General features: G+C 34.4%; 1 protein-coding gene across 1 annotated transcript in view; it reads left to right on the forward strand.

Annotated features, from left to right (window-relative positions):
* Positions 1 to 18,265, forward strand: part of LOC149782241 (uncharacterized) — an 85,085-nt gene extending 66,820 nt beyond the window's left edge. The window contains exons 4-7 of the mRNA XM_089935096.1: positions 9,109 to 9,980; positions 10,305 to 10,481; positions 14,035 to 14,104; positions 17,510 to 18,265. Of these exons, the coding sequence (XP_089791222.1) occupies positions 9,109 to 9,980; positions 10,305 to 10,481; positions 14,035 to 14,104; positions 17,510 to 17,967 (1,577 nt within the window). The 3' untranslated portion in view covers positions 17,968 to 18,265. The remainder of the gene's footprint in view (positions 1 to 9,108; positions 9,981 to 10,304; positions 10,482 to 14,034; positions 14,105 to 17,509) is intronic.
* Positions 18,266 to 19,451: the final 1,186 nt, after the last annotated feature.

The raw sequence follows: 19,451 nt of genomic DNA on the forward strand, positions 1-19,451 counted from the left end.
TGGGAATAGATGTCAGTAAAGTTCTTTATCTATCAAAGTTATTCATTTTTATGTTAAAAATAATTTATTTTCAAGATACCCAACCGCTGAGAGATTGCTAACATTATTCCAACTGGTTTCAACAATCTTTCATGTGTAATGCTTTATGTTGTTGTTGAGTAGTCCGGTTCCATACTCCATATGTTCTTGCTTATCTCTCTACTATTGTGGAATGCAACACAAAGATAATAATATTCAGGGAACCAGACTATATACTGCTTCGAATTCAAACAAGACTCCTTTTATATATTAAAAAAATGGAACATTTAGTTCGTGAAACAGCCTTCAACAACAAAAGTCTTTTTCTTTTTTTTTTGTTCTTTTAGTACAGTATGGATACCATGATTTCATTAATGGTGAAACTTCTCAACCATCAGGAAATCTCCAAGTGCCAGTTCAGAAATTACAAGTTAACTACAAATTCTGAAACTAACTTCTCATCAATAAAACATGTGAAGCAGAATTTTATTTCATCAAGTATGCATTTCGCTTGGTTGTCTTTCTGTCTTTAATCACATTTGTGAGTGAGTATGCTAGTTTAAGGTAGTTTAATTATATTACCTTCACAAAAGAATATAAGTGTTTGATTGATCACTTGAAATGAGTTGACCTGACACTCAATAACGGGGCATGCTAGCTCTTACGTAGGTTGGATTTGCATGAATTTAAACTTTTTATGTATTCCACCTACTTTATTTGATACAAAAGATGCAGTTAACATGGTAATACAAGAAGGTCAGCTTAAAAAAGTGCTTGATGAAAACCAAAATAATCCCAAAGCTATCTAGAAAGTGTTTACAGGGTTTGGTGCAGGCAAATATAAGAGTAAAGCTGATATTTTATCTCTCAATCATGAAGGTATTTATACTGATAATCCAACTGACATCTCAAATACTTTTAACAGCTTTTTTGTTCAAATTGCTGAAAAGCTTAAAGACCCCAGAACTTCATCTGATCATCTGGAACTCAAACATTTTTGTGCTGAAAAAACTACCAAACAATATAAAGTTTGAAATTCCTGAAATGAGTCCCGAATTTGTGTTGAAATATATTAACAAATTGGATGATTGTAAAGCTACAGGACTTGATATGATTGGACCAAGGCTACTAAAGGTAGCTGCACCTGCAGTTGTAGAGAGTATAGCTTTCAATTGCAATGAAAGTATAAGTCTAATAAATTTCCACAAACATGGAAAACTGCCAAGGTTATACCATTGCATAAATTAGGAACAAAAGATGATGTAAATAACTACAGACCTATCTCTATCCTTCCTTGTCTGTCCAAATTACTAGAAAAACATGTACATGATTCTATTCTCAACTATTTGAACACTTATGATCTTATTCATGATAATCAGTCTGGCTTTTGGCAGAATCACTCCTGTGAAACTGCACTTGTATCTTTGATTGATAAATGGCTGAAAGTATTAGATCAAGGAGAAATGGTAGGCACTGTTATGGTTGATTTTCGTAAAGCTTTTGATCTCTTAGACCATGAAATTTTGCTTGAGAAACTAAAAATCTATCAATGCAGTGAAAACTCCCTAAACTGGTTTACTTCTTATTTAACCAATAGAGTGCAAAAAGTATCTTTAAATGGTCAACTTTCTGAAAGTAAAAATATTAATTGTGGAGTACCACAAGGCTCTATCCTTGGACCTATGTAATTCATTCTGCTTATCTATGGTTTACTTCTTAAGATTGGAACTTCAGTTTCTTCCACTGACCTCTATGTACATGATACTACACTGAGATTGGTAAAACCAAAATAGTACTTGAAAATAACTTACAAGATGCTCTCAACAGACTTCAAGTATGGTGCAAGGAAAACAGTATGATCATAAATAGAGAAAAAACGAAAGCTCTACTAATTACAACAGAACAGAAATGAGCAAGGCTAGATAGCGACACACTCCAGGTTCTGTTTGACAATGTGAGCCTCAATATGACCTCTCAAGATGGAATTCTTGGTGTATTCGTGGATAACAATTTTACTTGGTCTATTCACATTAAACATATTTCAAAAAAGGTTAATTCTTATCTTTGGCTACTGAGGAAAATCAAAACATACATTCCTCTTCAGTATAGGGTCATCTTTTATAAAAGTTATATTGAGCCATATCTTGACTACTGTAATGTAATTTGGTGTAATACCTCTAATTCAAACATAACAACACTTTTAAGACTCCAGAAGAGGGCTTGCCATTTAATTCTAGATCAAAGTATGGACAATTTTCAGGATGCAATGAATAATATAAAGGTTTTAACAGTACATGAAAGAATATTTCTTAGAAAGGCCAAATTGATGTATAAAGTATCTGGAAAAGACATTCCTGTGTATCTAAGCAGTATCTTTCACCAAAGAGATGCTGATGGTACTCCAAATGTAAGGCCTATAAGAAGAAAAAATTACATTATACCAAGGCCCAAGAAGGAATTGTTTAAAAAAAGTTTTCAATATACTGGTCCACTGGTATGGAACAACGTTCCCAGTGACATAAGACAGGCTCCTAGCGTTTCATCTTTTCACAATCAGTGTCTTAAATGGATGAAATCTTTAGAAAATTGAACAGTTCTAGTACAAACAATTCTGCCTGCTTTTCTGTAATTTTGCATCATTTTCATAGCTGAAATTTTCAATGCAGGATTAAATTTTATGTTTTATATATGTTTATATTTTCACTGATGCCTGTGCATGTGTTCTAGGTTTGATACTTTGAATTTTAAAATTACTTAATTATTTAGTGTCAAGCCAGACTCTTCACATCATGTTGTATATATTGTACATAACAGATAGAAGGCCTCAAGGTAGATTAGTTCTGTAACTAATTGAGTTACCTTCTCTAAATAAAGTCTTTATTATTATTATTATTATGATTATTATTATTTATTGCAAGAATATAACAAATACTTGTGCAATCAGGTATCAAAACAAGGTTGGTACTTAATTAGGTTCACACAGAAATGCTCATGGACATACCTATTACAGTAGATTGGCATATTTCACAATTTGAATACAATTGGGTACATTGTATTTACATTCATTATACTTAAACCAAACTAAAAGGCAGAACTTATACTTGAATTTCAATTGATTAAAAAAAAAAAAAAATTTATTTGGTATTTATTTATAAAATTGATGCCACAAGTAGGTGTTAGTGACATTTTCATTGATCAAAATTTCATTGCATAATGTTGTTTACTCTGTACCAAGAATGTTGTTTGGAAAGAAGTTTAACAAAACACATGACTTCTTATTAAAAGTTGATAATTTCATAATGTTGGCTCATATTTCCAGATCATATCAACTGTTTTCGACGATGAGCGATATATCAAGGTTTCATTCACCAATTTATATCACGATTTTTTTCATTTTCAATGGATTCAATTGTTTGGTACTTTCTAGTATAAAAAAATGGGACCCACAACAGCCCCCACATTATTAGCAGGTTTGCAAGTTATCAGGGCTTGAGTTATCAAGGGAATGACCTACTAGAACTGTTCAATTGTCTTAAGATTTCATCCTTTTGAGACATTGATTATGAAAAGAAAAAATGCTCAGAGCAGAGAATGTTGTTCCATACCAGTGGACCAGTATATTGAAAACCCTTTTTAAACAATTCCTTCTTTGGCCTTGGTATAATGTAATTTTTACTTTTAACAGACCTTAAATTTGGAGTACTATTAGCATCTCTTTGGTGAAAGATATTGCTTAGTTAGACATAAATGGCAACTTCTGGATACTTTGTACATAAATTTGACTTTTCTAAGAACTACTCTTTCACCTTTGGGTAACATTTTTATGTTATTCTTTGCATCCTGGAAATTGTCTATACACTGATCTAAGAATTAAATACCTGTATAAAATCATTTTTCTATATTATAAGTGTACTACATGCTAAAATACAGGTGCTATTTGGTTTCTCGAAAATATGAGTAACAAGTGTAATACTAGCATATCTCAGGCATAACACAAACATACTTCAGACATACACAGAGACGAATTATTTAAATTAGTATGCGTGTATTCAAAATGTAGATTAAACATCAATGTAATACGGTGTATTACAGGCTTAAATCACAAAGATGCTCACAGGGTGTGCAATTGTGTGATTCACTCAAAATTTGTACGAATTCATGCACATGGAAAATGGTAATGCATGAGAACTCCCACAAATTAATTTCAAGTCGCGGCCATATAAAAATGTTCTGTGTCCAGTATACAACTCTATTCAGCCATTCACCCTTAAAATACTTGCAGAAGTGGTAAAATTATTGTAGTGCTTGTCGCGGTGTGTATTTTTCTGTAACTGTTTTTACATCTGGTTTCTTTGGCTTGTCATGCATGGTTGTTTAAACTAAATTTGATTGGCACATTGGGCCCCATAACTAGCATTGTGTCAAAGTTTGAACCTTGCATAATAGTGCTTCTGAATATTTACAATCACTATTCCAGTATATGCTACCTGGTAATACTCCCCACCTGCGATCCATGTCTACCAAACGGTATAAAATTCCCAAACCAAATAAGGAGTTATTTAAAAAAAGTTTCCAATACTGTGGAACTCTGCTCTGGAATAGTATTCCAGTTGAGATTTGAATTGCCCACTCTATTTCCTTCTTCCAAACCCAATATATCCAGTGGCTTCAGAGATGCAGCTAAAATAAATGAATTCCTTTGTATGAGGGCCTCAAGGTAGATTAGTTCTTAGCTAATTGTGTTGCCCTCTTTAAATAAGGTCATTGTTATTATTATTATTATTATTGAAAACGAAGTTTTACAAATGCGTGTTTGTAATACGGGCTATCTAGAAGACCCAAAATGGTGGATTCCAAGCATTAAGTGGCACTCTACAGTTTCATATTTTGCATAGGGTTAGAATTTTAAAAAATAAAAACTTTCCCAGGTTTCCTCTGGTTATACTGGCTATAGAGCACATAGGTATTATTATTGTACAATTTAATTTTGATTGTATGGCTGAAACTTTTATGTCACAAGCATCAAAACAGTCCTTTGAATAATTCTCCTGCATTACCCCCCACATATTTATTAGTGTCAGAGTCTCAAACAAGTCCAATTCCCCCGCCCCCATGATAAGAAGTGAGTTATTTTAAAAATGCACATTACATTTCTTCAACATAGCAACCAGTGTAATGCTGAACGACAGGAACATGCCAGAATTATTCTAGAGATGTCAACAATAAATTGTAGTTTGAAAAGGGATGGAACAGATGAGGTTCATAAAGGTCAATGGTTAAAATATTTTCTTATTGTTTAATATAGATGAAAGCAAATTTGCTTGGTTATTGTTTTTTTTAATATTTCATTACAAAAGAATTAAAAGAAACATTTTTACTATACGTTTTTTTTCCTTAATGCAACAGTTTTAATTTAAGTTGACTTTATTCCTATATTCTAAGACTTTTAATTTCCCCCACAATTAAGGTCACTACTCACACAAACATGTCTCAATAGGCATATTATGTAAGCAAGAGCAAAAAAAGCATATTAGCTTATTTTCATGCACAACATCAATGTTAATGTACCATTTTGTTCAAAACATCATACGTAATGATATGAAAACAAGAAAAATATTTCATATTTGTTTTAAGGTGGCATTCTACACTTTTGTATTTTGACTAGGGTTAGAACTTTAAAGAAAAAGAATTTCCCCAGGTTTACTCACTGGTTATACAGGCTATTTAAAAAATACTTTGTATATCTTAGGTATTGTTCAAGGAACCTTAAATTCCCTTTATTTTTGGTGTATGATTGATGGGTGTAATATGTGTTATAGAGTATACAGCTTGGCATTACTCCAGATGTGCACCTTTCAAAAACTGCTAGCTCCACTTTCACTTCCTGAGCTTCAGAGGTAAATTGTTAAATAAAAAAGCTGAATACTTTTTTTTTTACATTTTATATATTTGGTAATTCATTCATTGCACTTTCAGAAGCTGGTATTGTGTAGTCTGGCAAAATTCATTTTCTGTATTTGAATAGCTTCTAAAGATAGTGTACTTCAGGTTAATTCAGGCTGATTTTTTTAGCATAAGGGATCAGTCATTTTAGTTAGCAGTGTGCGTAGATCATGTACAGTTTCCTCAAGTACATTATCCAAAGAAATGTAAGCCACATTACATCAAAGTAGCATAGAGGTATGCCAACATTTTCTCCACTGTGCATGTTTCAAATGCAAACAACTTCACCTTACATGCATCACTTTCTCAAAAGTACATAATAACTTATGAGTGCCCTCTTGTTCATTTATAGATGATGATTTGATTAAAAAAATACTGGCTGATCATAGTAATGAAGGCAATTTAATTTTAAAGTCAGGAAGTGTATCAAATTATAGGAGCTTGGAAAGTGTTAATGGAAAAACCAGTGAGTGATTTGGAACCCAAAAGATGACATTAATTTCAAATCCAGTCTACACACTGGATGGACCAGAACAGACAGCATGCCAATCAAGACCTTGTTTTCAACTGTATTTCAAAACTACTTGTATAAAAGGCAGACAAACAAGGCAAATTAATGTACACACAGTTTAAAATTAGAGTGCACTTTTTAATGAACAGATTAATGCATATAAAACTCGAGGAAACATTTTTTCAAGATTTTTATTTCAGTAGGGGTTTTACAGAATGGATTGGGAAGAAAGAGAGATGGATATTTAAGTGTAATGAAAAACTGAACTATGGCTATTCCTCCTCCCCCTTATTTATGTTCTACTCCCCTCTTATTTTTGGTGACAAGGTGGGAAATTCCACCAATGATAAAATCCTGGGAGCATCTCTGAAATCATACCAAGGTACAGGTGTATGTTACAGGCATAAAACATACCACCAAAGTACAGGTGTATATTACAGGTGTAAACTATAGCCAAGTATGGGCATACAGCATACCAAAGTACATATTGCATATATTACAGAAATAAAATATTGACATAAACTACACCCTGGGTACAAGCATATTTTACACATTTCAAATGCAAGTGTAACACTAGCAAGACATTTATCTATTGAAAAATATCCCGGTTAATTTACTTATAAAGCAGTGAATACAGACAAAAAGGATGAACGTTGTAATTGATTTTAATAACCTTATGTCACATAACAAATACATTTGTTGGCAGAATTCATAGCAATTCAGCCATGTTCCTTGCCTACTGAAGAAAGTTTGTTTTATTGTGTTTCTTCAGGCTTCAAGTTTTGTCTACATTTTCTTCTTGAATAGCTCACAATTTCAGCAACATCATCATTCAAATTGATCACTGAAGGATTTAGCAGTCCACATTTACACACCATGCATTTACGTTTTCTGAAATAAAGGTAACGTTATAAGATTATGCAGTTAATTTATTTAATGAAGAAAGTAGAATATTAATTTTTAATTCATGTATCTGATTTCAATTTACAGGGCATACAGTATGAAAGTTGAGGGGGTGTTTGTTTTAAATTGGCACTTTAAACATGTTATTGGCTATATCAGTTATATTTCAGTGTTTGCACTTTTAAATCATCTTGGTAATGTGTCATCAGTTCACCTTTGTTTCAAGAATTTATATATTTGTATGCACTTGTTTGTTTGTTGTTCTTTTTCCATTATCCACAACGGCCACATAAGACTAATTCTACAGTTTAAGCAGGAAAAGAAGAGACAGCCTCAGAAGTACTGGTCACTTGGCTAAAGGTATCTATTAAAATTCAGCAACTCAGACTCACGAAATGGACTGATTTGCATGAGCATCGCCTTGGAATGTAATGTCTAAATTCGGGACATAGTGGAATCAATTGGCTGCCATGCCCACTCAGCTTTCTCCAGCTTATGTTTGCATGATATGGCCATGCAAAGGAGAGAGCTTAATCTTGTTAAACCACTGGTAGCTGCCCAGACCTTATTCCCTATTTATAAAAGCACAGCTACATACCCAGGCATGAATTTACCATATTCACTGGATTCACTTGGGAAATATTTGAATAATAAGTAGGGGGTCTCACAGGAATCTCCCTCACACATGTTTAAACACGTTATCTTCTGTTGTGTTAAACTAACATCAGAACTGTAATTCATCCTTTGAGTAAAGTGATCATCTTCATACTGTTTAATACCAAGGTATGAATTTCTGGATTTCCTCCTCCTTTAATCTGTTCTCCAAATGTTTCCCTAATCAGCAGTGTATTTAATGGATAAAGCAAAGTTTCTGTGAGTTATGTTTCTCTGATAATATTTAACCTGATAACATTATAAAAAATCCCTCCTACCCTTCCCCACAATAAAAGCATTATGTTAAAGGTTTAGCTTTTATTAAAATGGGTTACAGCCTAGATACCAGTGTCCACCTAATAGGTATAAAGGAGATTTCACATGTAAGAGGTTTTCCACATTGTCTTTATGTTAGACAAAAGATTGGGTGGGGGGCTCTTTCAGTGACGTAGCAGAGATTGGTCCTAATGTTAATGTGATCAGGTAAGTATTAATAGGGAAACAGTTTACTGAAAAAAGTATTCAGTGTGTGAAGCAGAGAAATGTTGAACTTGCAGCTATCATTTATACTTGCCTATAAGGAGTCAGTATTATTTCCCACAAGGCTTTTATGACTTCAGTACATGTAAGACTCAATAAAGCAAGCTATCTTTTGCATCTAAAAAACAGATCTAAAAAAAACAAAAGTTCCTTGAAACAGGTGTGTAAAAAGATACAAAACAAGGACTCTTTTGAAATTGCAGGTCGAGGGCTATAGATTGAGTCCTGGAAGCATGGAGTCACTCCACCAAGTTCTGACATGTCACTTGAACATGTTAAAATGCAATTGGTTCATTTATATTTTATGAAAAATGTAGTTTTTCTTTTTGTAAGGTACTTGGATATAACCTATTCTCATTATTCATATTTTAGGGCTTGTACAGTCTTTAAAAATGGGGAGTTTTGGGAAGAAAAATTTTATTGGCTTCTCTAGACCTGCAAAACTTTTCTGGGAAGGGAAGAGTTGGTTAAAAATGATCCAGTTATAAAATAGCCTGTTTCGTTAGTTATAACTAGTTTTAATATTATCTAAATTTCAGGAATAGAAGCTAATTCCATATCCATTGTATCAGCTGAGAGAAATTTCAGTGGTGCACTTGTGAAACCAGATCTCAGTTCTGTACTTGATCACACATACAGGACACTTGCACACACCATTTTCATTGAATCTGTCCGCCTTGGTTTCCGTGAGCAGCGAGTGCCTTGGAACTTATTCCTTAAAATCTTCAGGAAGAAACATGGGGAGATTTTTGAAGAATATGTTAGGAAAATAACTTCTTTACTGATCTACTCAAGTGAGACAATTGTAAAAGAGTATGATGGAGAAAACTTCATGATCAAGGCACTTTGCTGCTATATCACCAGGCTTGCCAAGGAGGAGCTCTGGAAGGAGTATCAGGATGTACAGATAGTTTTAATTGACATGCTGTTCAAACAAACCACTCTTGATGTTCTGAAAAAACTTGCCAAGACTACAAGTCTTACAATCTGTAAACAAGTGGAACAAGTCTTGAGACAAAGATGGATCATTCAGGGATACAACCCTTCCAAGAGAGGAGAGATTGCCTTAGCCCAGGCTCTTCTTTGTGCAAGGGAAATGGGTGAAGCTGCAGTTGGGGATAACTTAAATAATAATAAAGAGGTTTTTGAAGCCTCATGTGGTATTGATGAAGAGCCAAGTCAACATGCCAAGCTAGTTACCTATCTGCAGTTCAAGAGAGTGGAAACTCGTCTGGCTAATTGTCTCTTGGCCATGGTTCAGCTCAAGGCCAATGATTTGGTAATTGACTGCCTACAGGAATATCTCAGCCAACAGTTAAGTGGCTGCAATAAAAAGCAGTTTACAGGTGCACAAATGGATAATTGGAAAAAGCAGTTCATTTCTTTCATTGCAGAAAGCATATCTGTAAAGGTTAGTTTGCCTTTTTCTTTCTCTTAAAAATACATATACTTACTTGTTAGTGTTATTTCAAGGTAAATCATGGTTAAATAAAGCATTTCCCATTCTAGTTGAATGAGTAGACTATTATTTCAAATAATTAAAGTTTTTGTATTGTTATGTTCACTCTTTTACATCTGTTATCAAAGAGAAAATCATGGTAAGAAGATATAGCAATGATAAGTTATTATCTTCATTTATTTTGTATGGCCACTTCATTTTGCTTCATCTGGTTATGTAGAAATAGGTCCAGATTACTCAAAAAACATTACCAGTTTTCTTTCTTTTTTTGGTCAGCTGAATTTGGAAGAAGAAGAATTTGCTAGGAGAGACCACTGTCGAAACTTGCTTGATGCTGTCCTTGAGACTGAAAGTCTACAACATGATCTCTTCATGCACACCACTGTTCCACTGAAGGAAGGGAATCAAAGGATCAAAACAAGTTCCATAATAGAAGCAGACAGGATAGAAAAGGTAATACATAACTTGAAATTATTACATCTCAGGCAGGCCACATATGTATTTTAATTGCAAAGTTAAACATTTTCATTGTTTTTGCAGACCACATAGAAGTAACCTTAGAGTGGATTCCCACATGAACAAAATGCAAATGCCCAAAAGGCAGAACATTGATGTTTTTTAAAATGTTTTGTCACATGGATATCTTGCTGTGCACTGGGCCAATGAAGAGGCAATTTTGAACTTTAGAATTTCTATAAGCATCAAAGATTTTATGTATAGATTCAGTTTTGTTATAAAAGGGGAAAAAAACTAAAAGTTTCCAGAAATATCCTTCATACCCATGCTTAGATAACTTGTTATGATCAAAATTTTTCATAACTAACATTACTAAAGCTCTTACAGACATAACAAGTTGTGGCAACTCTGCTTCAGTACAGTGGCAATTCTGCCTTAACAGTTATGTCAGTCAGTTATACTGGCGAGTTCACCTGAAAACATCGGCAATTTTGCCTGGACATCAGTCATACTGGCAATTCTGCCTCATAGATAGGGCATGTTGGCCATTTGGCCCTGGCATCAGTCATACTGGCGATTCTGCCTCATAGTTACTGCATGCTTCTCTACCATCTTACCACAACTAACCTCATGCAGTGGAGGGTGAGACCCAAGGAATGCACCCTGACAGCATTTTTATGTGACATTTCAGTCAACTGATTATGTGGAATGGTCATCCTTTATCCCTGCTCCAGATACAAACTATTTACAAAGTACAGTGTGACCCCGCTATAGCGCGCTCCATTATTACATGAATTTGGATATAACATGGTCATTGTGTGGCTCCTGAAATTTCATATACATGTATTTTTCTTGTGCACAAAAGAATTCTTTCTTTAAAAAGTGCGAGAAAAAAAACATAGAAAGTTTATTATCATTTTGGGGAAGAGATCGCATATGAATAATACAAGACGATTTTGGCTTGGTTCCTGAAATTTTGTATGTATTTTTCTTGTACATGAAAAAGTATTTTTTCTTCTTAAAAGTACGAAAAATGACGCATAAAAAGTTTATTCTGGGATCGCGTAGGTCTTCGCCAATGTCACAAACTTGGATTGTTTTTCCTTATTGGCTGCAAAACATACCATGTGGCGATTTATTTTTATTGGCGACATTGTTGGCTGTTTAAACTTTTATATACAACCATTGGTTTGGAGTGCAGAAATTCAGAGGCCCCATGAAAATAGGCCGCAAACTGGATATAAAATGCATTGAAATTTATGATGTACATTTTCAGCACAAAAAAGAAAGCTAAACATTAGCTGTTGATAAGTATTGCATAATTAAAATTAGTTTCACCTCCCCAAAACTACATTTATGATATATATATATATATATATATATATATATATATATATATATATATATATTATATGCTCATTTTTTTCCCCGTTAACTTTACATTGTCAGAATCATTCAATATTCCCCGATACTGAACGCACGTGACAATACACATAATAGCATTCACGTGAAGAAAGGAACTTTCTTTTGTAAATAAACAATGGACTCAAACGCCGGCACTTTTGATTTGTAAACAAATCATGTACACTCGCGTAAGAGGCTCTTTACGTTGTAGTTGTTTAAATTTGTTTCTGAATGAACTAAAACATGTTTCATGGACTGCAAAAAACCCCAGCTGTCTTGACATTTTGCGTTGATACAATGTTACAGATTTAGGGTAGCTACCTTATATAAATGATGGATTAGGTCATTAAAAATAACAAGGCATATAACTGTTTTCTTTAGCTGGTGATAAGAATGGAAAAATAAAATATACTTACAGTTTTACATCCTGAATTTCCTCATAATGTTTTTTCTTAATTCTGCAAATCCGAATTACATGAGCCATGTCATAGGTTTTCAATCTGGATTACACATTTCAAAAGTGTGCTGTAATTTCGATGATAAGTGCAATTGTATCCTCCTTACTGCACTCAAAATGAAATACACATTAAATTCCATAGAGTCTTTTTGAAAATTGCAATTGAAAGACTTCATATTTTTCCAACGTTATGATTTCAAACATTCATTGACAGAAACAGAAACACATTTGCAGACGTAAACACGCTTCTCCCGCGCCACTTCAATCCGATGTATTTCTTGTATAATTTGCACAGATGAATATAGTCCAAAATCACAAACTTTCGTCAAATCGAACAAAATACCAAAATATATTCATTCCAGATCAAATGGAAAAGTCGTTGCAATGCGCATTCATTCACAATATGACTGCAAATTTCAATTTTAACTAGACACGCCATTTTCTTCTGAAAGTTATGTCAACCGCGCAACTAAGTTCAAATTTATCTGGGCGGAGCTATGTGCTCATTAATAATGATGTCATTTTGTAATGTCAAATCTGCGCTTGTGTATTTAGTTTGAAATACGGCATTCATTCATTTATGTTGTTTCTTGTAGTGTATTTTGTTTATATAATTAAACCTTAGGTAGAATAAAAAATGAGCATATAATAAAAAGGTTACTGCATTTGTTTGGGAAAATATGAACTCATTTTGTCGGAAGGATACACTGCACTCACAAGTTCGTGCAGTATCCATCCGAAAACTCGTTCATATTTTCCCATACAAATGCAGTAACCTATAAATATACCATGCCAAGAACTTTATTCATATCATAAATGCAAAAATTAGCCAAAGCTAGTAAAAGATGAAATACAGGTCATGACCATTTTTTATATACATCTATAAGCATTTGTGATACTAATAGAGATGTAAAACATTAATTTGATGATTTAATTATGAACAGTACAGATAAGTAACCTCAGACTAAAACTAAAATAAAATCTTAAAATGATTTCTCTAAAACTACTCCACAGATTTTAAACAATTTTGATAGTAAGAATCCTGGAATTAAGAAAAATTATATCCACTTTAGATTCTTGCTAAGAAACTAGGAAGAAAGAATGATAGAGATATAATGAGACTATACATATCTATACATTTTATGTATGCACACACCAATACCTGTGCCATATGTAGCATAATAAGATGTGAACTAAAAATGTTTTACATAATTTCAGTTGTAGATTATGTAGCCTGACCAGAATTTATGGAGGGCTTGCACTTAAGTATGGGAATGTCCAGTTGATATTGAATTAAAGATTTGACAGTGCTAGAACAATCTGACTAAAATCAGATCTCCACTGTCCTTTGTGAAGATTGACAGCAACCACTTGGGGGTCATGTTCTGGTGACCTATATTATTATCATGATCGCTAAATTTTTCAGCCAGTCAGAAGAAGCCTTATATCTTCCTGTTTGGGAAACTGAGCAGTAGAGCTGAACAGCATCAGTGTGTACCTATCGATTTGATTCACTTTCAAATTTCTGAAAGCTGCATTTCCATTGGCTAACTCAAAGGTTACCAGAGCATGACCTGTAAGTGGTCACTGTCAGATCTTCACCCAGGACAGTGGAGATCTGATTTTAAATTTTAAATAGATTAGAGCTAGAAAACTTCGAGAATTTCTCATTTGACTTTTGTTTTATAGGTCAGTGGACAGCTACTATCTCAAGAGAGTGACAAAATCGAAAGGACATGCATCACAGAAATGATCAGTGGTTTGTACATTTAAATGTTAATGTGTCAAGCCCAACAGCAGCTCATAACTTAAGGTTGTATCTTATGTACATTACAGGGTGTGAAATAAATGACTCCCACTAAATTGGATACAAGTCCATTACAGCATAAATGTGATACTGGTACCTCCCTGGTTGTCACTTTAGCTCAACAATTTGATGAAAAGTGAGAAAAGTGGAAATCTCTTTGAAGCAGATACCCCAAAAATGTGTTTATTTATTTTTTGTCTTATAGCAGGCCTCTTTGTTTCAGATGTAAAAGTGGTGAATTTGCACCAAAACGGGATTTCGATTTTCATTGTTTATATTTTAGCAGTCATCAATCCAGACATATTCAAGGTGATACATTTTTATGAAATTTATTTTTGCAAACTCAGTGATATTTATTTGCTAAACTTTTTCCACTGAAAATTTCTGCTATATAGAATAATATGGAAAATTGGGAAATATCTCCTCTGCTAAAATTTCTCCCTCTATAGTTCATGTGCACGTAGCGGAAAAATATGTAAATATATTCACCACTGTAATTTCCCCACTGTATAGTATATTGTGTACAATCTGGAAATGAAGCCGATGGTTGTTCCAGAAATATCACATGTCACAGAATTAGAATAGCTCTGTGAATTCTGGTTCCTGTTATATAGCTGGACCAACTGAATAATAATTAGCGAATATTATCTTGCATAACTGCAAAGACCAAAGCAGGATTCAACTTTTCAGCCCACCCAAGTCCTTTCTTTGATCCAATCCAACAAGGGGTGGGTAGCTGTTTTGATTATACATGTTTGGCAAAGACTATTTACATGTGGGTGTGGATACCATGGCTACGTTTTCCAGTGCAGCTTTATCAGTATCATCAAAGGGTTGTCTGTCCTTATTCAGTGGAGGACCTCATTAATCAGATGGATGGGAAGAAGGTAAGCTTGAGCTTGGAGATCCATTTAAGAGATGGTGAAAGTATGGTCTTCCATGCCATAGAGACCAGTTGCATTGATACAAACTTGGAAAATTGGCAATTTAATCTGCTGCAAGAAGATTGAGTGAGGGTCAAATATGATCACAATCAACTGAAAAAGGATGTGTTTGTTCAGTTGCCATTCTGTCTGATTCAAGAAATATCTGCTGAGAAATTCTGCATCGCAGTTGTTCACTACTGGAATGTGACTGCAGAAAGATCATTGTTCCCATGAAGTGCCCAGAACCATATCTCTTGAGTGACAGTGTACAGTTTGTGTAAGTGGGTTTCTCTGATATGATTGCTGTATATTACTTCTTTTGATGTTGTCAATCTTTAGTTGAAGACCTATGTTGATTTAAAAAAGAACTTGTATATGTCAGCAGGCCAAAATGTGCAATTTTCACCTCTAAATGCTGATGTGAAATTTTTAGTTGAAAGCTGGTCACTTCTGCAGACCATCTGCTTGCTGCCTGTCTGCCACTGCATACTGCTTCCACTCTTCATTGGATGAAATGATTGTTTAATTGATGGATGTAATTGGAAATGAAAAGGTTTTTCATTAACTAAGTGAAGGCTTTTCATCCATCATTACGTCTTTGGTACTGTTTCAGCATTAGAGTGATGAATTTGTCTCTTTCCAATCAAATGATAATGGAGAGGGCTAATATAGTCTACAAGAATGTTGACACTAAGAGGCCTATGACTGTTGGATTGTGTGTGACTGGTCAGCCAGCAAGTGTTAAACTTCATGCAAGATGACCAGAACCCTGTCTCAGGGTAGTGAGATTAACATTTGGTGTGTGGTTGTGTAAGCTTAACTCATTCAGCCCCAATCCCACCTGTAGGCGTGATGAGGCTGTACCCTACTTCCGAGCTCTGCAGCATCAAGGTCATTTAAGATACACCAAAGTGAGTGGTATTACAAAAAAGCAGACAGATATAGCTCTACAATGATACCAAATAATCTGGATGTTCTAGTTACACTACAAAATGCAGAGGGAAAAACCTAAAAAAAATTACCCGTTTTTTTTTTCACCCAAAATTTGCTCGTGGTCGGAATCCGATTTTGTGTCCAGATTTTGGACCTTTTGACCTCAGATCTAAGGCAGACTGGTCTGAACTGCACACAGACAGGTGAACCTCTGCAAAAACTAGGATACGGTGGGCATTTGGAATAAAGAGTGGTCTCCATACGAAAATGATGGGTCCATTAAGCAAAAATGAAAAAGAAAATTTCCAACTTTTACCCTTCTGCTCATGCACATGCAAGATAACCAATGGAAAACGATGTTTCTAATACAACTAGGCATTAGTCTAATGGAAAATCTGTTGAAAGTCGATGTATTACGATGTATTCAGAAATAGCCCCCAAAATGTCTTTCCTACTCGCATTTCAGGCAAAAACGACAAAAACCTCCAGGGCCAAATGGGTTAATGACATTTTTCAGTACATGACATTATATCTGTTGGAGGAAGAGCCCAGGAAGAACCACTGACCCACAGGAAGTTATGTGCAAGTTTTCTCACATACCCACATTGGCCGAACTGAAACTCTAACCCATACAGATACATGTGAGATGTCAGTGATCTGTAAAGGCGAGCATCTTAGACCACACTGCCACCCACCCTGGACCAACAATATGACTGTGATAACCCAGAAATACTATTGCTGAGATGGTATCAGTGAAGATTTTTCTGCATGGATCAGAAAACTAGTATTCTGAAAGAAAGTCACAACCCTTTGAATATGTCTGCATTCAGCTTGTGAGGTCGTCACAACATGTCATCTATCAAAATGACGTCCCAGTGCCCTCTGGCTAAATTCTTGTCATCATTGGATCAAATTATACACAAATCTAAATTAGGCAGAAACAATAAGAAAATTAAATTACTTTATACCATTTCTTTTTAATAATCATACATGCCAACCTCGAGATAAATATACATGCATTGTTTTAAAAATAAGTTTGCCTAAATAAATGCATTTGGATCTTACCTAGTGCATCTTGAGATGTCTCAGAATTGTAGGTCGGATTATGCACGGATCATGCACTTTTTAGTATTTATACCTGTTCCGTTCGTGTGTCGGCTTATACGCGAACAGGTTTACATGCAAGTATATATGGTACTTTATTATACATGTATAATGATTTCACTATAAAGCAGTATATTCTTTGGCTCCCATGAACAGCTTTTTGATGAGAGGGTGCTGCATTAAACAATGGAATGGGATCTTTAGACCTAAATGCTTACCTTTTAACTTAAAATGTGCTAAAATTAATGGCACTGATGAGAGAGTGCTCTATTGCATACATTTGAGAGTGGGGGGTTAATAAGTATTTAATTATGAGCAGAACTTGTCCAATCTAAGTTTGTGATACTCACATTCCATTGTACCTATAAAGACCATTTATTTTTGTCCTAAACAGAACTGAAGCCAATTAGGAAGTACATGAAGTTTGTCAGAATGATGGAGGGTCTAAGAGGACGAATAACGAAGGAAAACTATCTTGCAAGGATCAGAAAGGATCAAGAACTGTTCATTCAGATTCAGTTACAGAATGTGGTGGACTCTTTCTACATTTTGTACGATGAGGAGGTGACGCCAAAGATTGACCGAACTACTCTGTATCAGCTTGAATATGACACAATGGGAGACAGTAGAAAGCCACTTCCACCGACTGTGAAGATTATATTAATGATCTTGATGTGCTTAATGTTAGCATTCAGTGAGGTGTACACATACCTTGTGGCTGGTCAGTTGTCCACTACACAAGTGAAAGAATGGTTCTGCTACTTTAGCTTAAGTATTGTGAAGTTTGGATTTGTGTTTGAAGTTATAAAGGCATTGGTGTTTGGAATGCTTTTTGTCTCAAGTGCATACTAGCTTTTAGCATCTATAAATAGCCTGATGAAGCTGTATGACAACATTAGTAAACATCCATTGTTATACAGGGTTTTCATTAACCGGGCATTATGCATTGAAAAAGTGACTGTCTACATAATGTTTCTTGTGACTGCTTGATTTTTTATTTTCCTATCTACTGTGTTTTGATCATATTTATGATTTAATATAAATTAGCTATTTCAAGGGAAAAAAAAAAAATTAAGAACACTACAGCATCATATTTTGTGTTTTATAATGGAAATTGTCCACTATGAACAATAAGTATTTTCCAGATCCCTCAACAATGTCTGCAAAATTTAGTTTATTTTTACCTTCCTGGTAGGTGATTTGACTCTGAGGATTGTGATTAACTGGTCCATCAGGCCTAAATATTTCATCACCCTTATGGCTAGGTTTGAGTTTCACTAAGTTTATCTCAAAATTTATTTTTCAAATTGATATTTGAAAATACTTTTTTTTTTTACAAATGAAACATGAGTATCTATTAAGATGAATTCATGAGCTGAACAGTCATTGATTAAAAAAAAGAACATTCAGAAATTCTTATCAAAATCTCTTGGCTTTTATTTACCTATTTACATTTTGAGTTTGGCCTTTTTCTCAGATAAAGAATGGGATATTTTTGCAAAATTTTTGTAATTACAAGAGTGTAGAAGAGGAAAATGGCGTGGATCACAAATTTATTTTATTAGATCATTTGAGTTACAATTTGTACAACATTTGTCTCATAAAATTTTCATCAGTAATACCCAAACATTACTTGTCTAGTCAGACAAGCCTTTTTAGATGTCACTTGCCCTGACCTTTGTTTCATTTGCCTGAGCAATCATGGATGTCAAGCTCTGGGAACTTTTAAAATATAACTACCCTTTTAAAATATTTTATCTTCCATTATATAGTGTGCACCTATCTGCAAGCGGTATCCACTCAGATCTATTGGTACATTCTGTGTTGACAAATCTAACTCATTTGTTCCTTCTCACTGACATCAATCTCCATATATATGTGTAAAGGTCTGAACTCTTGTGACATATTCCGTCAAATATTACTTTTAGCTTGGTGAGAAGCAGCAGTACCAAAACTTCACAAAGCACATGTTCCTTGATCATCTGATAGGCTTATTTTCTGTGCTCTTTGACAAGCTGACTGCTAATGGATTTGTAGGATAGTGGTGATGGTAAATGAGGAAAGGTTATCAAGACTGAAGCAATGTCTGACTCATTTGCATCATACTGGTTGTCACTTGCATTTGCACTCATACTGAGATGCGATCACTTTCTGCACACACTGTCATTCATGAATATACATGCATATATCTGGGCCTGGAGATGTGTTGCTTTTCACTGGTATGCAGGAAGCCATTTTGATGGACTGGATGACTATAATGTCTTCCTGATGGCAGTGCTCTAGATAAACACAGCACATTTGCATATTTTATGTAGTCAAATTGATTAAAAATGCAT

The sequence above is a fragment of the Sinohyriopsis cumingii genome, chromosome 15, assembly GCF_028554795.1.
Source record: "Sinohyriopsis cumingii isolate HCF-2022 chromosome 15, ASM2855479v2, whole genome shotgun sequence".
Classification (NCBI taxonomy): Eukaryota; Metazoa; Mollusca; class Bivalvia; order Unionida; family Unionidae; genus Sinohyriopsis; species Sinohyriopsis cumingii.